General features: G+C 30.7%; 2 protein-coding genes across 3 annotated transcripts; both read right to left on the minus strand.

Moving 5' to 3' along the window:
• Positions 1-270: 270 nt before the first annotated feature.
• LOC112789445 (uncharacterized) lies at positions 271-7,159 on the minus strand. Of its 2 annotated transcripts, none has more exons than XM_025831346.2 (18): positions 6,685-7,159; positions 6,124-6,283; positions 5,910-6,001; positions 5,508-5,546; positions 5,295-5,351; positions 4,473-4,547; positions 4,250-4,315; positions 3,852-3,894; positions 3,401-3,446; positions 2,802-2,895; positions 2,329-2,381; positions 2,152-2,236; positions 1,958-2,060; positions 1,776-1,868; positions 1,544-1,610; positions 1,384-1,450; positions 1,220-1,273; positions 271-848 (listed from the first exon to the last, which is right to left on the minus strand). In XM_025831346.2, exons 2-18 carry the CDS (start codon positions 6,158-6,160, stop codon positions 708-710), a joined length of 1,212 nt encoding a protein of 403 aa, XP_025687131.1. In that variant the 5' UTR covers positions 6,161-6,283; positions 6,685-7,159; the 3' UTR covers positions 271-707. The 2 variants fall into 2 exon arrangements, with proteins under 2 accessions (XP_025687131.1, XP_025687137.1); XM_025831352.3 differs by having other exon boundaries at positions 6,124-6,225; positions 6,685-7,039.
• Positions 7,160-11,229: 4,070 nt separating this feature from the next.
• Positions 11,230-21,085, minus strand: LOC112789456 (uncharacterized). The gene is made up of 17 exons (XM_025831363.3): positions 20,953-21,085; positions 20,736-20,827; positions 20,352-20,390; positions 20,072-20,128; positions 19,143-19,211; positions 18,804-18,869; positions 18,286-18,328; positions 15,235-15,280; positions 14,706-14,799; positions 14,315-14,367; positions 14,135-14,219; positions 13,908-14,010; positions 13,385-13,477; positions 12,953-13,019; positions 12,792-12,858; positions 12,649-12,702; positions 11,230-11,762 (listed from the first exon to the last, which is right to left on the minus strand). The coding sequence occupies exons 1-17, from the start codon at positions 20,987-20,989 to the stop codon at positions 11,625-11,627; spliced, it is 1,203 nt and encodes a 400-aa protein (XP_025687148.1). The 5' UTR covers positions 20,990-21,085; the 3' UTR covers positions 11,230-11,624.
• Between the last annotated feature and the right edge of the window lie 5,953 nt (positions 21,086-27,038).

Raw genomic sequence — 27,038 nt, forward strand, 5'->3', positions numbered from 1 at the left:
TTTCGGATAAAAATAATTTCAATATATCCATCAAAAGATATTGTTAAACAAATATCATTATAAAAACTAACGTAACAAAAAAAAAACATTATATACACATTAAACATCAACTATTAAATCAACCGCTTTGTATTTATATATAAATTTTACGTATTATTTAACTCATTTTTATGTACATTTTATATTTTAACATATATTCTATATTGGTAATTGATTTAGTGATTAATGTTTTATAAATATATAACACGCCATAACATAATTGCAAAGCAATTAAGCAAAACTCTAGTGCATTGACCAACATAAATAACAATTTTTATCAGAGACAACCACCAAATCTTATCCTAAAAATGAAACTAATTACATAAACAAAATTATATAATTTGAACTCTACCTTAAAGCAAAATATAAAACCCCCCAAAAAATACAAACAAACAAGGTTTACGAACCCGTTAAATGTAATCCAAAACCTGCATTCATGCTATAACTTGATTTCCTTCTTCCTTTTAGCTTTCCAAACTACTTTGATATTTTTTTTTCCTTTTCTTTTTTTTCCCCTTTTGCCCCAAAGAAAAAGATACTTCAATTTCTCATATAATCTAGGTTGATCCAAGTTGCATTTTCAGCAGGAGAAAACCCCAAAAATTAGATAAATCAATGGGAGAGTTTTTAAGTACAGCCAATAAAGATTGCATAACACTGATACACATTCAAATGGAGCCATATCTTCTTTCTGCCTGTCTCCATACACCTTGAGATGAACTAGGAGGAGGGCGCTCCCAAGAGGCTTCGCCACCAAAGGCACTATTTTGCTCTTCCGGCCGCATGTAGCTTTGCCCTGCTCCGCTAATCTATTTTCATCCAACATTCAAGACATGTTAGATAGATTTGCAAATGTAGGGGGGGAGAACACCAAATAGAAACATGCAAAAATTGCTATTAAAATTGCTTTTGAAGCGAACAAAGTCGCAGTAGCAACTTTCTTTTCTCTGAAGTAATGATACAAAATTTTGTAATGATCAAAGTCAACCTAATCCGTATTTTATAAAAGCCTGGTGTGATATGCACAACACAACCTCAGACCCAAAAAGACTAATTTCGTGATGATCATCATTCACCTAACCACCATCTTTAAGTGTAGAAATAATATAACCAATTCTTAATTAGTTTCATGTGAAAGTTCTAAGAAATCAATAAACATCAGTAGGAGATTTGAACTCACTGTCTCTAAACACGCAGATAGGATTGTCATGCCAGGCAAAGCATCAATTCCACGCTGCAAAAGGTTAACACAACAGAAATTATAAGTTGTCTTAAGATATGAAAAAACTGATACTCAACAACCATCCTATTCTGGCAACTTGTAAGTGAAAGAAAAATTCTGACCTGCCGTTCCACTTTTGTCTTGTAAATGAACCCTCCACAGCAGAAGAGTGTTGAAGAGACAAAGAATCTGCAGAATAACAAGTTGCCATATATTGAATGCAAGTATAGAAAATAAACAGCAAAATACTAACATGTATACATAAAAAGACAGTTGCTATACATGCAAGATAGCACCCCAAATATTGCCCATCCTTTTCTGGCATCTTCACCTTCTTCCTGTGTATAGTCTACAACCACGAATAAACAAATATTAAAAGGGAAAAATAATGTAACATCAGTGGAAAGTGTAAGCCCCATAGTTAAGGTCTTCCAGATAATTGAATGCATATAAGGACAAGAGGAATAATAATGGAATTTACAAATTACAACCTAGAAAAGTCATCATGACTCACCGCACAGTTTTGTAAGCACAAATTCAATACTCTCATAACCCTCAATTGGGATTGTTATATTAACTTCATATGGAGTATCACGGACTACCTCGCCTGACAAAGGTGTAGACAAGTGAAAGTTTAACAAACATACACACCCTACAAAACATAATTGATTATGCTTAAAAACATTGGTAACATACATCTCCAATCCACAATCAACATTGTGGGTGACAAAGTTGTAGGAGGCTTCCCATGGTTGGCAGATCCAGACAATCTAATTTCCAAGCCCTTCTCTGGAAGAACCTAATAAGCAACAATAAAACAATGGTGATGAAGCTAGTACCATGAGCAAAGACAATAGTAGTTCTTGCAACTGTAACTATAACAGAAGTACCTTCAAACTAGGCTTTCCAACTAAGGATGAGTGCGAAGCTACTGCAGTCATAAAAAGGACTACCTGAGATTGCCCTGCATCAAAGCTGCAAAAGGAAACCATAGCATACCATTAATAACAATTGAAGAAAATCTGTCGTTATGTAAAGCACAAGATGGCAGCAGGAGTAATCCAGACCTAAAATCACGGTTGGGTTTCTCAAAACCAAATTGTGTCATGCCATTATAAACCTAAAAGTTTTCACATAAGGAAAATTCAGTAAGTGATATAATTGAACTGAGTAACCCACCCTAAATCTACCATTTTGGACAAAAAAGGTTTAATTTTCTATCAATTTGGATCTCAATGTTTTACAACAAAATAATCCAACAGTTGTTTTCTACTGTAACCAACCACAAAAATTATAATTTTAAGATAACATTTAATCTCACTAGTCTTTTGATTCAAAATTCATGTGGACCAAATTAGGAGTTAAAGGATTTGGTTTCTCTTAGCAGTTTTCATTATGCATTTTACTCTGCAAATCCCTGCAAACCCTTCTGTTCCCTTGCTTTCTCCAACTCACACACCCTTTAAAGCTACAATGCAATTTAGAGGAGCCAAACTCTTAATATGATTCCAAGAATTGTGATAAATATAGAGATGCTCACAATTTCCCATGATCGTGGATGAAAACCAACCGTGAAGCCTTGAAATACTTGTGGGCCCGGTTTTTCACATGGTAAAGCAAGTTCAACTGAAACTCTGGGAATTATCAAGATTGTCATATTTAAAGGTCATACTTCAACTGCAAACATGGGAAATCCAAGACTAATAATGGAGCTCAAGACTAGTAATGAAAATCATCTGCTATCTCCTAAAGAAGTAAAGATCAAGGCCAAATAAGTACTTTAAGCAACAAGCTTCTAAAGCTTATCGTGATACATATATTAATCTATTGTGCAGCAAGCCAGCCATAAATGGAAAAATTAGAATATCTATAGTAACATAACAGATCATTCCTGATTTCATAACATGAAGTATTAGCTTTATAGAAAATGTTATGACTATGAGTAATTCTATACATTGTGTTACGAACTTAATGAATGGGTTGGGGGGCTCAGGTTAGGCCAACCTATTGTAACTAATTTGGAGGAGGGATAAGGTGAGAAAGTAGACAGAAAGAAGAGAAATAAATAGCAAAAGAGAAAAATCAGTTAGTAAAATTAAAAGAGGAAGAAGAGGCAGGAATGTAGTATTGCATCAAAACCTGCAGTTTGATTCATAAGTGACATTACATATACATCCAGGTCGACCTACAAGTAAAAAACAAAGAAGCATTTGTCATGTGCTACATTGAAACATGAATTATAACAGAGTTCTCAACATGCAGTGTGACGATCTATGACCAGGAGCATGTGATCCTTTTGCCATACATAATTTGGCAAACTCTTTGCTCTATTTTTCAGAATTTTTACAAATAAACAAAAATAACATGCACATCCTATAATGATAAATCATGCAGAGTATGTAATCCCTTTTTTTTATTTTTTAGAACTCAAATCAATTCAATTACAACAAAATCTTGTAAAAAAATGAGAGAATTTGAAATAACAAATAAAGCAAATCCATGAGATTTCTAAATCAATTTTTTTTCTAATACCAAAGAAGATAATTGAGTTGCAAATCAAATCAAATGTTTCAAAGACTGATAGTCATACCTTTACATTGTCCATTCAAACAACTCCCACAAATGATATTGACCTGAAAGATAAATGTAACATAAGGAAGAAACATAGACCACGTAAAGCAGAAAAATTTATCCTAAAGAAGCCAAAGCTTCTTTGTGCCAAAGAATCAAGCATCAGAGAAAAGACTTTTAGCCTATTGGTTATCTATTATATCTCTATCTTTATACAAAACGGGTTAAGAAAGGAATGTTCAATGACATAGTTGCACGTACCATGAATATATGCACAAGCAGGTTTGTACATGTACACACAAGAAAAAAATGGTCACAGCCCCTTTTCTCCACGAGATAACTACTTAACCATTTCCATTATAGAGTCCTTGATGTAGTTTACTTAAAGAGAAAAAGGAGTTCAAGAGTAACACCAACCTGAGCTGTCCGTCCCATTTTATCATAACTTTGCTCACAACCCATCAAGTCACCATTATAGAACTCCTACACATTGAGAAAGTGGTATACAAAGCAAGAAAGAAGGTATTAACAAGAAGGAGGAGAACTAGAAGTGAAAAATTTATCGTATTCATTGGTTTAAGTAGACATCTAAGGAGTATCCCTTACTCTCCCTAAAAGACAATAAGCAGTAGAAACTTACTTGAACAAAGTCAGATTCGTGTGAACCAGCAACAAAGTAGTTGTATTTATCAAATCGACCAAAATCAACATATCCCTGAATACTTTTGGGAGTCAACTAATGGATAAAAATTCTAATACAAAAATCCAAAGTACTCAACAAGGAATATTCACCACACTCATAAAATTATTTAGTTTTATAAGCATATTGGAAATCAAAATCAAGTAAAAATCCATGACTAATGAAGGTTTTATCAAATTAAGTGTTTGAGAACTTAAGACCCTTATGTATCAACTTATATGGAAAACATCTCAAGGCAGAGCTAGTAGAAAATTAAAGAAACCAAAAAATGAGATGGCTCCTTTTTTTTCGCCACTAACATTCCTCCTAGTAAAAAATAGAAGGCTTCAAAGGGAGGAGGAAGACAGGAAAGATGGTAAGAATCTTCCAAAATCCATTTCTCTGAGTAATGGAGAAGGAAATAAAGATATATGTAAAAAGTATTCTTATCTCTCCACAATCCTGTTTTTCTTTTAACAAAAGTCATAATGAGAACAATATGGTAATACTTTGTTACTTCTGCTGTGTTTTTTATTATGGTTGGTCAAGTCAATACTCAGCAATACATTTTTGTTGGTTAACCATTTTACTATGAACACTTGAATAAAAGCACAGAACATTGTAGACATCTCTTTAAGATTATTACTAATCCCGTTCAAGCTGAATAGAACAACTAAGCCTTGTTTCACCAAGTGAGATTGGCTACATGGATCAAACAACTACTACTTTGGCACTAACTGAAATAAATACTTCAAACTGAAAGCACGGTTATATATGGACTACCGTTTGTGATCTACTCTCGACATCTTTGCAGAATCGGACCGCTAAGTCAGTACCTTCCTGCACTAATGAAAAGTGAATAGTTTAGAAACCTACGTTAGAAGCAAAACTTAACAAAGGAACAAAATAATCAGCGCAATATCAATATGATACCACCAGCAAATATCATGAACATTTCCAAACTAAAAAAAGAAAACTATCTAGCACTGTCTATACCTTTACATCATACTCAAACAGGTATCCGATCCAGCTAGTCTATCAAACCAGTTAAGTATAAACAAGTTAACAACAAACCACAAATTGAACAAAACCTTAGAATAATAACAAGTAAATGGTCATTGGTTCTCCCAAGATGGATAAGACATCAAGAATTAGTACTCCAAAATATAATATCTGTAACTCCTTAGGCATAGCATCAAATACAAATCAATTTACAGAAAAAAATTGATATTCAAAATAACACCTTATAAACACAAAAACAAAATGATTAATTATTAAGAACCAATTTTAAAATCCAAACCCCGTAAGGACCCTTTTAGAATTATCAATATCAAATCAAATAAAATGCAAAGCCCAATCAAAGAACAAATGTTCTTGATTGTGAGAAGTGAAGGATACGAAATCAACAATACGACTAGAATTATCGAAAGTATAGCAATTGGAACTAGGAACCGGAATTGAAGCGATCGATGGTATCTGCAAAAGAAATGCTGGAAAGCAAGAGAGAAAAGAGGGGAAAATTAGAGTTTCAACAATATGTGCTATCAGTAGCTAAAAGAAACTGAAAACATAAGAAAGAGAGGATTAGAACATGCTGAAACTGCCAACCCACCAGCGCATAAAACGGTCAATGTTGTAGGATAACACATTTTTTCCTTTTTGGGGCGAGTGTTGCTTCAGATTTTCAGGGTCAGGGTACAATGTTGCTGAAGCTCTACACCATCAACAGAACTAAAGTGGGTAACTGGAAAGTGTAAATGCCTTTTGTGGCCCTATATATCACAAACGAGTAATCAAAATTCATCACTTTGAAGTTTGAACCGTAATTTAAGCCAAGTAAAATTGTCACTCTTTAAATATCACCAAATTAGAATTAAAAAAATAAATCAAGTGCCCCTAAATTAAGAATCAAAATAACATTCAGATGAACATCATAAATTAAACAATCAAAAGAATGTAAACTCGGCAATTTCACATTTTACAAACACTTAATCAGACCAAAAACATAAAAGTCATAAATTCAACAATCGATATTACTGCTGCCAATTATGGAAACTATTTCTTAAGGCAAGTATTTTATTTTTTTAACCGCATATACTAAGGTTTTAAAAAATTTAACATATATAATCAAGGTTTGTTTAGAACAATGGAAGATATTTAGAAGTCTGCCTACCTGCAAAAAGGCGCGACAGCCAGCGACGCTGAGAGAGAAATGACAGAGCCGCGGCGGCGAGAGAGCACGGAGCTGGAAGTTGAAGCAGACGGGTCAGAGGGGTTTAGGGTGGTGAATTTTCATTAGTCACCAAAATGTTACTCCGATTTCCGATTGCTAACTAACGGAAATTTGGGTTAGGAACAACAGAGATTCACAAACAAACAAAAAAATGTGAAGAAATTATTTGATCATTTATAAAATTCAGAGTGTGTTTTATTTCAGGTTCAAAAATTCAATATCTATTTTAGACATTATTTCAGTTTTTTATTACACATTTTTTAACTGTAATAAAACCACGTGTGAAAAAAAGCGCCTCAATTTTTTAGATATTGAAAAAAAAAGTGAAATGTACTAATATGATTTCATAGTGTATTTTTTTTTTTTTTTTTGAATTTGTGGAAACTGTAATGCTCGCTAACAAATCGCCGGCCGCAATTTGCAGACGCAGATAATAAAATATAAATAAAAAATTCTAATATTCATATTTACTAATATTATTATTTTATTATTATAAAGATAATTTATATATTAATATTGTATATGTTAGCAGCATAAATATATAAAGAGAGAAAAAGAAAGAAGTGTTTTATATTTGTATTATTGTGTTTATTGTCAGAGTCTGTAAGTCTCTATTTATACATGCACTAAGTTTTGATTTTTTAAATTTCATTAATAAAAAATTAAACCTTCTTTCATTGAGAAATTGAACCATCCAAGTATTAATGGGCATCCAACTCATTCCTCATCCTTATCACAATACTTTCCCCTTCAATAACCATTTAGGATTATGTCTCGTTAAAATCTTATTAAAGAAAAATTCAATTGAAATAAATTTTAGCGAAAGAAAAAAAATACAAAATTCTTTGCGATGGGACTGCCTCATTAAAAATTGTCAAAAAAATCCAATAAGGAGAAAATTTTGACCAAGAAAAAAAAGAGTACATTCTCTCCCTCTTGTTGACATTATTTTATATCTCAAAATCGGCGCATCCCAATTTGATATACCAATCTTTTAAAAGAGGATTTCGGAAGGAACTTTATAAATAAATCTGCCAAATTATCGCTTGAGCGAATCTATTGGACATCAATTGTTTCCTGAGTTTGAAGGTCATGAGTGAAGAAAAATTTGGAAGAAATATGTTTTGTTCTATCAATTGTTTCTTGAGCAATGCATGCTATATTATCTTTAAACAAAACAGTTGGAGCTATCTTATGATCAATCAGTTTACATGATGACAAATTATATTGGACCAAACTCCCGAGCCAAAAACACTCGCGACTAGCTTCATGTATCGCTAGTATTTCAACATGATTAGAGGATGTTACTGCAATCGTCTGTTTCGTGGACCTCCATGATATAGCTGTACTACCATATGTGAACAGGTATCATATTTGAGATATCCCTTTGTGTGGATCATACAAGTATCCTGCATCTGCATAGCCAACTAGTTGTGACTTGGATCCATATGGATAAAACAATCTCATATCAACCGTTCTATTAAGATATCGAAAGATTTGTTTGATTCCATTCTAATACTTCTGGTTGGAGAGGAACTATACCTTGCTAGTAAATTCACAACAAATGGTATATCGGGTCGTGTATTATTAACAAGATACAGTAGTGCCCCAATGGCACTGAGATATAATACTTCAGGACCAAGTATATCTTCATTTTCTTCTTTTGGACAGAATTAATCCATTTTCACATCCAAAGATCTTACGATCATTGGGGTACTTAATGAATGTGACTTATTCATATAAAATATGTTCAATATCTTTTTTGTGTATGTTATTTGATGAATAAAGATTTCATTTTTTATATACTCGATTTGCAGGCCGATCGAGACAAAATTTAGTCTTTCCAAGATCTCTCATCTCAAACTCTTCTTTTAGAACTTTTATAATTGTTGAAATCTTTCCAGGGGTTCTAATTATATTTAAATCATCAACATACATAATAATTATAATGAATCCAAATGCAGATTTCTTTATGAAAGCACATGAGCAGATATCATCATTCTTAAATTTGTTTTTGGTTAGATACTCAGTAAGACGAGTATACCACATTTGTCCAGATTGCTTTATAACATATAAAGATCTTTGCAATTTGACTTAGTATAACCCTTGCGAATATTCATTGAATGGTTTAGATATTTTTAGTCCTTCAGAAACTTTCATATAGATATCACAATCTAATTATCTATATAAATATGTTGTTACTACATCTATTAGATGCATATGTAGTTTATGGTATGTAGATTAGCTGACCAAATAACGCAATGTTATTGCATCTACTACAGGGGAATATATTTCTTCATAATCTATACCGGGTCTTTGTGAAAAACCTTGCGCCACAAGTCGAGCTTTGTAGCGTACAATTTTATTTTTCTCATTTCATTTTCTCACAAATATCCATCTATATCCAACAAGTTTTACATCTTCTGGTGTACGGATTACAGGTCCAAATGCTTCACGTTTTGCAAGTGAGTCTAACTCAGCATCTATACCTTCTTCCCATTTTGGCCAATCATTCATTTGTCGACATTCTTCGACTATTCTTGGTTTAAGATCCTTACTTTCATGCATGATGTGTAATGTTGCATTATATGTAAATATTTCATTGACAATTGTTTTATTTCTATTCTATTTTTCGTCTGTAAAAGACATAACTTATCAAGAACTTATTATTTTCACAATTTTCAGAAGACATCAAAATTATATTAGAATTTTGGACAACAGCATGTGTCTTTACTATATCTTTATCCATTTCAACAGGAGTCGTATTTACCTCTTTTCTTTTTCGAGGATTTTTGTCTTTAATGCCGACAAGTCTACCACGCTTCTGACGTGAATTTTTTTCAGTGGCCATTTGTCCAACTGGGACATCAATTCGAATTGGAGCATTTTTAGCTAGTATATATGATTTAGTAATCCTTTTCGTATTAAAAAATATATCAGTCAATTAATTTGCTATTCTTTGCAAATGTATAATCTTTTGAACTTCTAGTTCATATTGTCCTGATCGAGAATCTAAAAGCATTAAGAATGATGCATTCTAAGTTCTTTTTCAAGAAGCTTATTCTCTCTCTCTAATGTTAAAAATTTTGAATCATCAAAATAACAATCTGCAAAAAAAGCTTTAAACATATCTCCTGTTTGTATCTCAAGATACATTACTATAGAGGAAAAATCATATCTCACATAAATTTTCAATTTTCTTTGGGGTCCCATTTTAGTGCGAGAAGGTGGGGCAATTAAAACATATATCGTACACCCAAATATAGTCAAATGGAAAACATTTTGCTGCTGGTCAAAAGCTAATTGCAGAGGAGACAATCGATGATAACTTATTGGTCTCAAACGAATAAGTATTGTAGCATGTAAAATGGCATGTCCCAAGCAGAGGTTGGAAGATTTGTTCTTATAAGTAAGGGCCTAGCAATTAATTGGAAGCATTTAATAAGTGATTCTGCTAACCCATTTTGTGCGTGAACATGAGCTACTGGATGTTCAATGCTTATTCCGTTAGCTATATAATAAGCGTCAAATGCTTGGAAAGTGAATTCACCAACATTATAAAGACGAATTGTTTTGATTAGATTTTTTGGAAACTACGCTTTTAATTGAATACTTTGAGCAAGTAATCTCGCAAATGGCATGTTACGAGAAGACAATAAGCACACATGTGACCATATCCAAGTTGCGTCTATTAGGACCATAAAATATCTAAAAGATCTACATGGTAGATGAATAGGTCTACATATATCGCGTTGAATCCTTTCTAAGAATTCAGAAGACTCAAATCCAATCTTTATTGATGATGGTCTTAAAATTAACTTTCCCTGAGAACATACAACACAACAAAATTTACTGGATTTAAGAATCTTCTGGTTTTTAGTGAATGTTCATGGGAATTTTCAATAATTCTCCGCATCATTGTTATTCCAAGATGACCTAATCGATCATGCCAAATTATAAATTCATTTGGGTTAAGTAATAAACTTCTGATTTACAATGACATGTGATTCAATTACATTAATTTTAGTATAATATAACCCAGAAGAAAGTGAGGGCAACTTTTTTTAATATAACCTTTTATTTGAATCATGAGCTGTGATATATAAGTACTCATAATTTTTCTCATTCATTGTTTCAATATGATATCTATTTCAGCGAATATCTTTAAAACTCAACAAGTTTTTAAGAGACTTGATAGACAATAGTGCATTATTTATTATGAATTTTGTTCTTCCAGAAAATAAAATTATAGTTCTTCCGAAACCTTCTATCACATTGTTTGAGCCAATAATAATATTAACATATTCTGTTTTGGTACAATATGAGTAAAATATATATTACTTTTAAGAATGATATACGAACTTGCACTATCGCAAGACAAACATATTCATTATATATCATTGTCATTTTTTTCAAAAGATAAATAATAATAATAAAATGAGCCCCGAAAAATTACATGCAAGTCTTTTTTCATAACATATTCAGTTTGAATTATAACTAGCTTGTGCAGTAAATCAATTATTAGTAACAATGATAAGTTACAAACCAAATTAATTACATGAATAAATGATGCAGTTTGAACTCTACCATAAAATAAACACACTGCGAATACGTTAATGGCAATTAATGGCAATATCGCAGCTACACTCATGCTATAACTCTCTTTCCTTCTTCCTTTTTGCTTCCCAACCTTCTTTGATTTATTTCTTTTTCTTTTTTTATTTGCCCCCTAGAAATGAGATACCTTCAATTTTCCATAAAATCTAGCTTAGTCCAAGTGAAACTTTTAGTAGGAAAATATCCCAAAAGCTAGATAAATCAATGAGGGGACTTTCAAATACAAACAAAAAAAAAAAAATTGAATAACACCAATCCAATATTCAAATGGCTCCATATCTTCTTTCTATTGGTTTCCATGCATCTTGAGAAGAACTAGGAGGTGGGCCCCAGGAGGGTTCGCCACCAAAGGCACTATTTTGTTCTTCTGCCCGCATGTATCTTTGTCCTGCTCCGCTAATCTATTTCCATCAAACATGGTAAAAATTCGAGTGTAGTCGACTTCACGTGAAGTTGGTAGTTGAAAGTCATTAGATAAAAATTTAGTCAAATCAGTCAAATTATCTAATAACTCTCAATTATCAACTTCACGTGAAGTCGACTGCACCTGAAATTTCACCATCAAACATTCAAGATATGTTAGATGGATCTGAAAATAGAATAAGTGAAACACCTACTAGAAACTTGGAAACTGCTATTAATTTCTTTTGAAGTGCCCAAGATCCAGTATAAACTTCGTTTCTATTGAAGCAATGATACCAAATTTGGTGAAAATCAAAGTTAACCTAATTCATATTTTATGTGGTAATACCCCAAATCGGTCTTTAAAAAATTTAGTTGGATATTTTAATATTGGACAAATTTTAATTACTAAATTAGTCTCTAATCTTTTATTTTATAAGGCGTATCAGTCTTCACGTCAAATTTTGATATAAAAAATTTGACAAATTAATAGGCTATTGTTATTTAATAAAAGATAGAACAATCCTTAAAAATTTTTAAAATTCATATATCAATTCTTTCGTAAAGACGAACAATCTAATATGAGAATTAATTTGTCTAACGAAATAAAAATTCGAACAATTATTTACTGATTAAAATTCGTTGAAAATTAAAATGTCTCGCTAAAGATTTTTTAGAATCTGATTTAAGGTATTACTCTATTTTATAAATGTCTATGGTGTCATGTACAATAGGAACTCAGACCTAAAAAAATACTAATTTGGTGATGATGATCATTGACCTAACCACTACCATAATGTGCAAAATTAACATTATCTATTTTTAATTAATTTCATGTCAAAGTTCCAACAAATCAATAAACATTAGTAGAGGATTTGAACTCACTGTCTCTAAGCATGCAGATAGGATTGTCATGCCAGGCAATGCATCAATTCCACGCTACAAAAAGTTAATACATACAACATAAGTTTTAAGTTTTGTGTATCTTAAGGAAAGATAGAACTTGTAACTGAAAGAAAAATCCTCACCTGGCGTTCCACTTTTGTCTTGTAAATAAACCCTCCACAACAAAAAAGTGTTGAAGAGACAAAGAATCTGCACAATAACAAGTTGCCATATATTGAATGCAAGTATAGAAAATAATAACAAAATACTAACATGTATATACATTACAAGACAATTATTATACATGCAAGATAGCACCCCAAATATTGCCCATCCTTTTCTGGAATCTTCACTTTCTTCCTGTGTATAATCTACGACAATGAACAAACAAAAATTAAAGAAAAAATATAATATGACACCATTGGAAAGTGTAAGATCCAAAGATAAGAGAGCTTCTTGATAATTGAATGAATTTAAAGAACAAGAGGAATAACAAAGGATTGAGAAATGTTAGTTGTCCTTTTAACTTTCAACTTTTAGTCAGCTTTTTTATGAATTTATTATTATTTAATTAATTTAAATATCCACTTTTACGTACTAGTTATTCAAAAAATCAAGAAAGTTACTTGTTTTTTATTTTCTCTTTCCTCTGAAAGTTGAATAAAAGACAATATTTAAAGGATACCTAGTTGCACTGCAAAAAATTTTATAACGTCGTAGAGTTATCCCGACTCACCACAGAATTTTGTAAGCACAAATTCAATAGGCTCATAACCCTTAATTGGGATTGTTATATTAACTTCATATGGAGTATCACGAGCTACTTCACCTGAAAAAAAAAGTGCAAACAAGTGAAAGTTTTAAAAAAATTAAATTACTTTGTTAGTCTCTATAGTTTCATTAAATTTGTAATTGAATCCTTATACTTTAAAAGTTTTTAATTGAGTCGCTATACCAGTTTTATATTTATAATCACATCTTTACTGTTCTAAAAATATTTAACTTAACAGAATATACTGAGGTATATTCATTAGTAATGTGAGACAGATAAAAATATTTTTGTAACATTTACTGATAAAAATGATTTAATTACTACAAATTTAAAACTGGTATAATGATCTAATTGAAAACTTCAAAAAATGTAAGAACTTAATTACAAATTAAAAAAATTATAAGGACTAACAGAGTAATTAATTTAACCTTTAAAAAACATACTCCACATAACATAATTGATGATCCTAAAAAATGTGTTAGCATACATCTCCAATCCACAATCAACATTGTAGGTGACAGAGTTGTAGGAGGCTTCCCATGGTTGGCAGATCCAGAAAATTTAACTTCCAAGCCTTTCTCTGGACGAACCTAATGAGCAACAATCAAGCAAAGACAGTGATCCATCCGGTTCAGAATGAATCTCGGATAATGAGTCGGATCGAATCAATAATAATAGTTCTTGTGGTAATACTAGTAACACTAATAGAAGTACCTTTAGACTTGGCTTTTGAACCAAGGATGAGTGTGAAGCTATTGCAGTCATAAAAAGAACTACCTGGGATTGCTTTGCATGAAAGCTATGAAAGGAAACCATAGCATAACATTAATATAACAATTGAAGAAAATCTTTGGCTATGAAATCACACTAAATGGCAGCATCCGTAATCCTGACCTAAAATCACGGTTGGATTTCTCAAATCCAAATTGTGTCATACCATTATAAACCTAAAATTTTCAAAAAAGAAAAATTCAATAAGTGATATAACTAAGCTAATAAGTAACCCATGCTAAACCAACTATTTTTGTTATCTCAAGAGAGGTTTAATTTTTCATCAACTTGGTCTTCAATTAATTTGACAACAAAATAATCCAAAAATTGCTTTCTACTACGACCAAATCCTTCGTCAACTTAGAAGTCAAAGGATTTAAACACATATTCAAACGCGCTAATACGCGCGCGCGCACGCACACACACAACCAGAGTAAAGCTCCGATGCAATTTGGAGGAGCCAAACTCTTAATATGATTACAAGATTTGTGATTAATAATGTAGATATACTCACAATTTCCCATGATCGTGGATGAAAACCAACTGTGAAGCCTTGAAATACTTGTGGGCCCGGTTTTTCACAAGGTAAAGCAAGTTCAACTGAAACTCTGGCAATTATCAAGATTGTCATATTTAAAGGTCATACTTCAACTGCAAACATCAGAAAACAACACTAATAATGGAAACCAAGACTAGTAATAAAAATCATTAGTTATCTCCTATAAGTAAAGATCATGGCCAAATTAGTGCTTTACTCAACAAGCTTCTAAACCTCATCATGATACATATACTAATCTATGGTGTAGAAATTAAACTGAGATAACATAAAATGAGAAGAGATCACATCCAACTCAAAACTTTAAATTAATAAATTAATGTGTCTCTCATCTTATAAACTCCTCACTCTTCATTGCTTTTTTTGATGTAGAACTAACTTCATCACTCCTCACACTTGCAACATTAAACAAGTTTAAAATAAAAGAAACATAGGAGTAGTATTTTAAAATAAAATGACAGCTGGGAATGAGTTAAATCATCAAAACCTGCATTTTGATTCATAAGTGACACTACATATGCACCCAGGACGACCTGCCAATTAAAAAGCTAATAAGCATTTGTCATCACAAAGAAAACAAATTATTGTTATTATTATTTGGATAGAAAAACAAATAGTATAATAAAAGAAAGGTTTAATTACTCTGTTGGTCTCTATAGTTTAGCGAATTTTTCAATTAGGTCCCTAAACTTTTTTTCCTTTCAATTGGGTCCTTGCCCCCAATTTTTTTTTTCAATTAGGTCCCTACCGTGACCAAACTGTTAGATTTAACGGAATATTCCGTTCCTAAGTTAAAGATTCCCTAACTTTATGTGAAATCCCTAATGCTCTTTCACTCATATTTTTCTGAAATACCATTTTACCCTCTTGGAAACTGTTCGGTCTCTTCTCCTAAACTTAGAGAAGAAACTCGTGTGCATGCCTTGCTTCCCAACTCGCTCAGCTGCAGAGATTAATCCCACCGGAATATTGCGGGAGGGTTTGGCATCTCCGATATCACTGCTGTCGTCGTAGGCGTTGCTTCTTCCTCTAGGTAAGACAACGCTCAACGTTTCACTGGTTGAAGGTTTTTTGTTCTTTTCTCCTGTGAAAGTTTGTCATTCTGTTTATTAGAGCTTCCTTGTGTTTCTCGAAGTGTTTGAAGAGGGATTTATGGCATTTTTTTTTATATGCAGTTATGGGTGATTTGGATTTCAGTATCGTAATCCACCATGGTGGCAAATTTATTGACAGTGGACAACGATTAGAGTATTTAGGAGGAATGGTTGTGGAGGATTTACATTTTGAGGTTGATGAATGGTCATTGCAAGAGATTGTCAGTCAGCTAAAGCAACTAGGGTATAAGGGTTTTGCTAGGGTCTGGTACAAGGAACCTGGGATGGATTTGAAGTCAGGTCTTAGAGAGTTGAAGTCCGATGGGGATGCGATGAGAATGGCTAGGTCACTGGTGTCAAATTCCTGCAAACATTGCGAGGTATATGTTGTCGATGGAGCCAGAGAAAGTAATGGGATTCAGATCACTTCAACTGATGCTGATTATGTGCCAAAGGAAGGTGAGGACAGTGCTAATGATGATGGGTTGCTAGAGGTTGAAGTGGATGCTGAGTCAGAGCCTTCTACTGAAGAAGAGGTATTTGATGATAGTGCTGATGATGGTGATGCTATGTTTAGATGCAATGGCTAAGCTTTTGAACATTAATGTTGAATATTTGATATGTTAGTGAACATTTACCTGACTATATTGTGTATATTGTGTTCTGGACTGAATCAATAAAACAGGGGCTGATGCAAATCTTTCAAGAGGCATTGCCAACACTGGAGCATAGGCTTTGTCTGAGACATTTATATGCCAACTGTAAGAAAGCATATGGGGGTGGTACTATACTAAGGGACCTAATTTTGTCTATTGCCAAAGCTACCTATGTGGAAGAATGGGAAAGAAGGATGAATCAACTAAAGGAGCTCAACAGAGACTGTTATGAGAAGTTGTTTGCTCTGGATCCAAAATTGTGGACAAAGAGTCACTTTACATTTCTGGCCAAGAGTAACATGCTGATGAACAACATCTCCGAGGCATTCAATGGAAGAATCCTAGAGGCAAGAGACAAGCCAATTTTGACAATGTTTGAATGGATTAGGTGCTATTTGATGACAAGGTTTGCAGAGAAAAAGAAGAAGGCAGAGAGGTATGAGGGTACACTTTTGCCAAAACCCAAGAAACGGCTAGATATCATCGCGGTTAGAGCTATGGAGTGGCAAGCTAAATGGGCAGGAGACCTGAAGTATGAAGTCCACCATAAGAACAGGATGATCATGGAAAGGTTTGTGGTCGATTTGATGGCTGGAAGGTGTAGTTGTAGGTTCTGGGGTTTGTGTGGTATGCCGTGTCCCCATGCTTGCTGTGCTATCTTTGAAAAGGGTGACAACCCGGAAGATTATTGTAGTAACTATTACAGCAAGGCAGCATACCTTGCTACATATGGGCAGTCAATATCACCAATCAATGGAGAAAATTTGTGGCCAAAGATACAATGCGATACCATCATCCCTCCAATTTTCAGAGTTAAACCAGGAAGGCCAAGGATGGTTAGGATAAGGGAACCCGATGAAAACAGATCACAGACAAAGTATAGAAGATCTGGAACTTCTGTTACCTGCAGTAATTGTGGCCAATACGGACACAATAGGAGACTCTGTCCAAACCCTATAGTGACAGGTATTGTTTGCCAACTTATTTTGTTCAATTGTTGATGAACTATTATTAACTGCTATTTCATCTTGTAGCTCCTGATGGCACACAAGGATCTGATGCTGCAACTGGAACTGAAGGAGTTGACTCTGCTGCTAATGAACCTGCTGCTACTGATGAAACAAATGGATCTGCAGCTGCTGCAACTGCTAGATCCAGGATGGTTAAAGGGAGAGGCAGAGGAAGAGCAGCAGCAGGGATGGTTAAAGGCAGAGGAAGATCACCATGAGGGATGGCCAGAGGAAGGGGTAGAGGGAGGGCTGCACCCATGACTGCAACAGCACCAAGGCCTTCAAACACCCCTGCACCCACATCCCAGCCACCACACACCCCTGCACCCACATCCCAGCCACCACACACCCCTGTCCCACCCTCACAGCCTACAAACACCCATGCACCACCATCACAGCCTGCACCACCATCACAACCTACCACCTTACCCACACCCGCATCACTGCCCACCACTTTGCCTACACCTGCATCACTGTCCATTGCACCAGCATCTCAACCTTTGCCCAAGACCAAAATCTTTGGTGTCAGAAGAAGTGGAAGAATGAAGATTGGAGTTAGGAAGCCAACAAATCAGCCGCCTGAACATGTTGACCTTACACTTGATTGAGGCTGAATAGAGTTTAGGGTTTCTTTTTGATATCTCTTGTGTTATGTAGGATTTGTGTTCACCTGTGACTCTGGTTTTTGATATCTTTTTGAAAACACATTTATGATCCACAAAGATTGTGCATTGTACAAATAATCAAATGAAATGTTCTCAAAGATTCACAATCATACCTTTGCATTGTCCATTCGGACAACTCCCACAGATGATGTTGACCTGAAAAACGTGACACAAGGAAGAAACATAGACCACATAAGAAAGAACAATTTATCCTAGAATCCAGAACTTGTTTGTTCCAAACAATTGAGAATAACAGAAAGAGAAATGCTAGAGGACCAGCAGAATTTGTGATATGTAGGCATTAATTAGTCATCATAAGTGTTTTTAATGGTGGGAGATGACATCCAATGGTGTAAGATTATTCATTTTTCTTTTGATGGTTAAGTGCTGACTAAATTTTAATAAAATTACTGCCCCTTAAACTTTCTCTAACATAAAATGCTTGTAGCATATCAATGATATAGATACATGTTCCATGAATAAACACACAAGTAGACTTGTACGTATGCACACAATAAAAAATGTTCACAACCCCTTTCTCCATGAGAAAACCACTTTAACTATTTCCGTTATATTGAGTTTTTGATGTAGTTTACCAAAAGAGAAAAAGGAGTTCAAGAGTAAATCCAACCTGCGCGGTTCGTCCCATTTTATCATAACTTTGCTCACAACCCATCAAGTCACCATTATAGAACTCCTACACATTAATAAAGTGATTCAAGAAAGCAGAAAGAAGGTATTAAGAACAAGAAAAGAGAACAAAAAGTAAAAGTTTACTGTATTATTTAGTTTAAGTGGATCTAACCAGTGTAATCATATATTATTTACTGTATTATTTAGAACAAGAAAAGAGGAGAACAAAAAGCAAGGTAGGGAGTAAAAATTCAATAATTTTCTTCTATAAATAACTAGAAATCTAAGGAGTATGCCCTATTCTTCCCGAAAAACAAAATAAGTAGTAATAACTTACTTGAACAAAGTCAAATTGGCCTATACCAGCAACAAAGTAGTTGTCAAATCGACCAAAATCAACGTATCCCTGAATAGCCTTGGGCGTCAGCTAACAATAAAAATTATAAAACAAGAATTCCAAGTACTAAACTAGGATTATTCACCACAGTTATATATACTTATCTCAGTTTATAACTAAATTGGAATTCAAAATTAAGCAAGGATTCATGACTATCGAAAGCTTTACCAAATAAGGATCCATGACTATCTTTTTTTCTACTAATGTTTTTCTTTTTAAATAAAAAACAAACTAGATAACTTCAAAGGAGGAAGACATAAAAGAGGATAAGAATCTTCCAAAATCCATTTTTATGTGAGTGAAAGAAAAGGAACTAAGGATGTATGTAAGAGTATCTTTATCTTTATGCAATCTTGTAAAAAAAATCCTTAAAAGACAATATCAAAGATGACAGAAGTATCGAAGTATTATACGTATTATCATTGATTTGACTTTGCTAAAAAAGAAAAGAAAAGAAAGACTAATAATCACCAAATCGAAGGCCAAGTCAGTACTTAACAATACACTTTTGCTGGTTAATTTTTTTATTATGAACATTTGAATGAATAGTACAGAATACTACAAACATCTCTTTAACCTTATTAGTAATCTGCTCCTCCAAATTGAATAGAACATCTAAGACAATTTCACTAGGTGAGATGGCTTCTTGAATCAAACAATAGCTACATGTGTTAAATAATGGCATAGTGTTCTATTAGATACATATTATTAGGCCATTTTAATTTTTTTTAGCGTCTTATTGAGTTGGTGTGTTAATTAGTTACAAGAAACAGAGCAAATAGGAAAAAGCTCATTTGATAACATAAAAAACTTTAAAAACACAACGAGATAAGTACTTCAAACTGAAAGCATATAAATATAGAGAATACCATTTGTGATCTGCTTTCGACGTCTTTGCAAAATCGAACCGCTAAGTCAGTATCTTGCTGCACTAATGCAAAGTGAGTAATTTAGAATTCTTAGGCTAGAAAGAAAACTTAACAAAGAAACGAAAGCTTTCATTATATTATTGATATCCGATAACACCAACAGATACCAATACCAATGATACAACAAATAACAATAAGCCTTATTCCACTGGGTGTACACAGTCTCAGTGTAGAACTAAAATATAATAAAACTAAAAAAAACATCTAGTAGTTTACATACCTGCACATCATACTCAAACAGGTATCCAATCCAGCTACTCTATCAGACTGGTTAAGTAATAACAACAAACCATGAATTGGATCAACACAATAAGATAACAAGTTAACACTCATTGATCTCCAAAGATGAATAGAACATCAAGAATTGGTGCTCCATATTATAATATCTATACCCTTTTAGTCATTAGCACTATATTTAAATTAAATTTATAGACAAAATTGACATTCAAATTAACAATCTACAAACACAAAAACAAAATAACTAATTATTACAGTCAAATCAAAATCCTATAATGAACAATTTATCGTTATCAATATCCAACAAATGCAAATCTAATCGAAATGAAAAAACTTTTGAGTGCATTAGAAGTGAATTGAAGGATACAAAATCAACAATATGACTAGAATTATCGAAAGCGTAGCAATTGGAACTCGGAATCGAAACCGAAGCAATCCAATGTATCCTCAAAAGAAAAGCTGACCAAAAAGCGAAGAGGGAAAAATTAATTTGCTTTAACAATATATACTATTGGTAGCTTAAAGAATGTGATGACAGTTGAAAAGAGATTATTAATTAGAACATGATGAAACCACAGACCTACCTGTAAATAAAATAGATAAGGTCGTTGCATAACACATTTTTTGAGCAAGCTTGCTTTAGATTTCAGGTTACGCTACAATGTTAGTGAAGCTCTACCCGGACCCTCAAGTGAAAAGTGGTTAATTTAGAGAGTAAATGCCCGATATATCCTTGTCCTTTTCCTAGATGGACAAGCCTCTCCTAAAAAAATTAAATGACAACCCATTTTCATACTTTCTCTTTACTAAAACAAAATATTAGTCTCTCTACTTGCTAACATAAGGTTCAGTAATTATAGGACAAATTAAATTTTTAACAAGATTAAAAAATAACAATACTAGACACTTTGGCATTATTTGAACTAAAAAAATAACGAACCGAATTCAACAATAATTAAGCTCACATTGTTATCTATAAATATAATACATCTTTAAAATCAACATTATTTAAGGCTATACTTGTACAACTAAAAAATAATCTACTAATAATAAAGATTCTCTTTGTCCAAATCTTGATCTTGAGAAGTTAAACAATCAATTTTAAACAAAAATTCAAGCATATTCATATTCATTCTACAGCGTCACTCCTTAATAAAGTAGACAATGAGAGCCCATAACTTCCAAAGTGTGTAAAAATTGATAATTAACACGTAATAATACAAGTGTCTTTGTAATTAATTTAGTTAATTTATTAGAGTTAGAATTTTTCTTTAAAAGTTTGCAGGTACAAATTTGATTCTCAGCAATATCATATAGTTTTACATTTTTTTCTGTTTTCACTCTATTTTTGAAAAATAAAAAAATATTTTTTTAAATATTTGTCATACCAATTTATTAATATAATTTTTTTAAATAATATAAAATAATATTAAAATATTTTATGATTTAATGAATTTAACTAATAAATATTATGTTTATAAAGATTTTTAAGGAATAAACAAATTTTATTAAAGAATTAAAAATTAAATTTTTTTAATGAAACTTTTTTTTTACCAAATTTTAATTTAGTACTTGTTTGAGTGTCATCAAGTTGTTACAGAAATTTTTTTTCAGAAGTTAATAAAAATACTAGAAAAATTAATAAAAAATAGTTTTTTTCAAAAGTTACCATTTATATTCTTTAAAGTTTTTTTAAATATGTTTTTATCATTATAAATAAACAAAAAGTATTTTTACATTATCGTACCCAAACATAATTGTTAGATAAAAATATATTTTTACATAAAATATATAAATATAAATTACTTTTACTTTTTTTAATTTTTTTTTAAACTATCCCTTGAAAAAATCTTTTTCTAAAAATTCATCCAAACAAAATTTTAGTTGTATTATTATTATTATTATTATTATTATTATTATTATTATTATTATTATTATTATTATTATTATTATTATTATTATTATTATTATTATTATTATTATTATTATATATTTTACGTTAAAAAAATTTAGCCACTCAAAAAATTTTCTCAAGTTTGGCCGCAGCTCCTTTGTGAGGTTTTGAAACATGACACATGGTCATTATTTCTCTCAGTAAACTTTCAGACACATCCTCAATTTTTATTCTCAATAGTATTAGATATAATTGTTTATGTACGGTTTTTTTTTATCTATTTAAGTTTTTGACAAAAAAAAAATTATAATATAGTATCAGAAATGGTATGATTATAAAATTTAAAATTCAATTATCTTTGTTATTCTACAAAAAAAAAACTTACAAAAATAAAAAGAAAGAATAAAGCATATACAAGAATGAAGATGTAGGAGTAGTAAATGAATGTTATTTGGCGGAATATCTATTTAATGGTGTTTTTCAATATATATATATATATATATATATATATATATATATATATATATATATATATATATATATATGAAATTATGAATGACAGTTATTATTATTATTATTTTTTTACTCATCTATTCTTATGAAACAAAAGAACATAAACATGATGTTGTAAAGGCCTTTAGCATTTGTTAACAACCAATAAACATAAATTAGGTATGAAATGATAAAAAAAAATTCATAAGTAATTTTGCTAGTAAAAATTTCAAGTTACATGCTTCTATCATTGAAAACTTCTTTTACAATCACAACTATTTTGTTCTTATCATTTCAACAAAAGCCACTGGCACCTCTCATTTCAACGTACAATAGCAAAGTATTGGTTCTTCATAATATTTATTTTCACTCTTGACTCATTTTGTCGATTTGTTCTAATACCACAGTCAACAAGCTTCTCAAGAAACATCTTCTCTAATTGTTTTATGTAGCCAGGGTTGAACATGTATTTTCACACCTCTAGAAATCGTAGGAACTAGGAAGTTCAACCAAGCACTCAACAAGCTTTTCACCCTCTTGTAATATGGGTGCTTATTAGTTTGTGCTTTTACTGATGTGTCTTGTTTTTCATTTCTTTTTAGTTACATGCAAATTATTCGAATAAGTTGAAATATAAAATATAAAAAAGGAAAATGAGAAATTTGGAGTTCTTTAAAAGTGAGAAGTTGGTAATAACAGTAATGATAAAAACAACAAGAATAACGAATAATTCAAGTTACAGAACATTGTATTCTTTTTTACTAGTTTTTGGTATTTATCAAAGTGAGAGATCTTTTTTGTTGTTTTTATTTTTATAATAAACATTATATTTTTTTTAAAGCAATACAATTATATATCTTATAAAAAACAAATATAAAAAAAATCTCAACTTCATGAAATAAATGACCATTACATCGATTATAATTTTAAATAGATAAAATAAATACTAAATATAGAACATACTCTATCAAGAGCATGAATTAAATAGACGCAAATATATCACAGGTTACCAAGAAAATAAGCTAGAATAAAAAAATAAAAAAAATTTTATTTTTATTTTGATAAAATGTTTTTAAATATTATTTTTTTATATGTATAATATGTATGTGTGTATTTTTTATACTCTAGACAAAAATATTTTTTATTGATCATAGAAAGGTTCATATGTATAATATATTTTATATTTTAAGTAATTAATGAATAAAAACAAAGATTAGTTTAATAATAATACTCTTATCATTTAATGACCCTATAACTTAAGTATAGGTTTTTTTGTTAATATACTATTCATACATCCACTTATACACACTATGAAATTCTTAAATCAGAAACCATTTTTAGCTGACAACTGAACTGGATGCAATTTTGAAAAATAACTAATTTGCTGATTCAAACCTGGAAGGGATTTACATGACACGTGGTGGTTGATTCTCTCGAGAAAATTTGGAAAAATAGTAACTTTCATAATCAGGACAGTAATTGTTATATGCGGGTAATCGATTTTTTTTTGTCTTTTTGATCTTTGGCTTTGGACTAACAAGCTGGTCTTTACAAAAATAGATTGAGTTTCGACTCGACAGAATAAGTTTATCCAATCCTAACCCATTTTTTCTACTGAAAAAAATAAGAAAAAATTCTGTTGAATTTAGTTAAAAAATAAGTTATTTATCCTACGTTTTTTAGATAGAAAATATAAGAGTTTATGCAGTCTTTATTTTTGTTTTAATTAATTTCTATCTTTATTATTAAAAGTTTGAAAACAAAAAATATTAAAACTAAAAATAAGAGATGAAAATAAAAATCAATGAGATCCTAAACTATTTAAGTTTGCAATGTATTAGAAGAGTCGAAATTTTTTATTTTAATAATAATAATAATAATAATAATAATAATAATGGATCCAAGACAATGGACTATTTGTACAATGTGTTCAATGGGTTATTGAGTTATAAAATGAACATCCTCTATACTATCTAGAATAACCAATCCCAAAAACTTCAATTGATGGAAAAATGTAACACTAATGATTATATATCTAATATTTCATAAACCTCCATTGTATACATTGTATAAATATTTCATTGACTTCTTATACTTTCTCGTAATAATAATAATAATAATAATAATAATAATAATAATAATAATAATAATAATAATAATAATAATAATAATAATAAGGAATCCGTATATCGCGTATTTTTACGTGTTCTACTGACATATTTCCTTTGTTAGCAAGTTGGAATCTTACTTTGCATTTGCTTTGCCTAAGAAAAGGGATAAAATTAACCGAAAAATTCAATAATTAAGTACGTTACGTTGTTATATATAAACATAATACTGCTTTTAAAATCAACCTTTTTTAAGGTTATACTTGTACATGAAGAAAATGAGAGTAAGTATATTATCTACTACATAATAAGGATTTTCTTTGCCTAGATCTTAATTTTGAAAAGTTAAACAATTAATTTTGAACAACAATTTAAGTATATTCATTCATTCTACACTTAGCCTTCCTCCTTATCGGTACCAGTTTAGTAGACAATGAAAGGTAATAACTTTCAAAGTGTGTAAAAATGGATAGTTAATATTTTTTGGTGACTAAATGGATAGTCAATATGTAATAATATAAGTGTCTTTGTAATTAATTTAGTTAACCTATTGAAGTTAGAATTTTCCTTTAAAAGTTGTAGGTTCAAATTCCATTGTCAACAATACGATATAGTTTTACATTCTCCGTCATTTTTCTTAGTTTTCACATTATTTTTAAAAATAAAAAATTAAAATATTTTCTTTACCAATTTATTAATATAAATTTTTTTAAAATAATATTAAAAAATTCTATAATTTAATAAATTTGACTAATAAATATTATGTTTAAAAAGATTTTTAAAAAATAATAAACAAATTTTATTAAAGAATTAAAAATTAAATTTTATTACTATTTAAATGAAAAAAAAAACTTCTAATACTTATTTGAATATTATTAAATTATTATAAAAAAAATTTTAAAAAATATTTTTTTTATTTTATAATGTGTTTAACAAAATTTTAGTTGTTAAAACAAAAGTACTAAAAAAATAAAAAATATATTTTTCAAAAACTATAATTTATATTTTTTTAAAAGATTTTTTTAATTTAAAAAATATTTTTAACCTCATAAATAAACAAAAAAAAGTATTTTTTTATTATTGTACTCATATAGACACATAAAATTATTTTTATTTTTTTAAAATATCTTTTTAAAAAATTACTTAAAAAATATATTTTTTAAAAATTTCACCCAAACAAATCTTTAATTGTATTGTCATTATATATTTTGTGTTAAAAAAAAAACTTTTAGCCACTCAAAAAAATTTCTTAAAATTTAAGATTTTTAGTAATTTGTAGCAGTTTTTTTATCTTATTTGTGGTAATTTCAAACCCCTCGTCTAAAAAAAATTATGACCATTTCAATAATTTCTAAAATTTGAAGTATCACGAATTTTTTTATAATTTTTTACAATTCTCACAAGTCTATTTAGTGGTAATCTTTTATCTTTTTTGTTGAGGTTCTATATATACTGATATTTTGTGATAATTCTTAATTAATGTTTGTGATGATTTAAAATTTTCACCAAAAAAAATTTCATTAAAAAAAAACTATTCTATTGGTTTTAAAGCTCCAAAAATTTGCCAATATTATTTTTAAAAAATAATCTGAATTAATATTAAAATTATATTATTACACTACTAATTGTCTACCATTTAAAGAAAATATCTAAATAAGACATTAATCATGGAGCCTGCTATACATACAAGTCTTTTTTAACTTACAAGTCTTACAAGTTGCTACACATACGGGCCTTTTAATACGTTATTCAACTGTTTCCTGTTTTTAAAGCGCACACTCACCTTGTATTATGAACTCCTCCTCCTCCTCCTCCTCCTCCTCCTCGTTTTTTTTATTTTTATGATTTTTAAAATCAATCTTTGAAATTATTTTGAAGATAATGGAATTTCATAAATACATCAAAAGGATTACAGAAATGCACCCAAATAGTTACAAGAATTCACCCAAACGATTATAGAAATACACCCAAAAGATTAGAGAAATACACCAAAAGGATTACAAAACTACACCCAAAGGATTTAAGAAATACACCAAAAATTCGTTGAAGTACATCTTATGCATAATTCAGAACTCTTTCTCTTTCTCCTCTTCATCTTCTGCTGCTTCTTCTTCTTCAAAAATGATTTCAGAGCTTGATGTCAAAAAACAATGGAAATCGAGAATAAAGAAGAAAG

This window comes from Arachis hypogaea, chromosome 1, assembly GCF_003086295.3.
Source record: "Arachis hypogaea cultivar Tifrunner chromosome 1, arahy.Tifrunner.gnm2.J5K5, whole genome shotgun sequence".
NCBI classification, from domain to species: domain Eukaryota; kingdom Viridiplantae; phylum Streptophyta; class Magnoliopsida; order Fabales; family Fabaceae; genus Arachis; species Arachis hypogaea.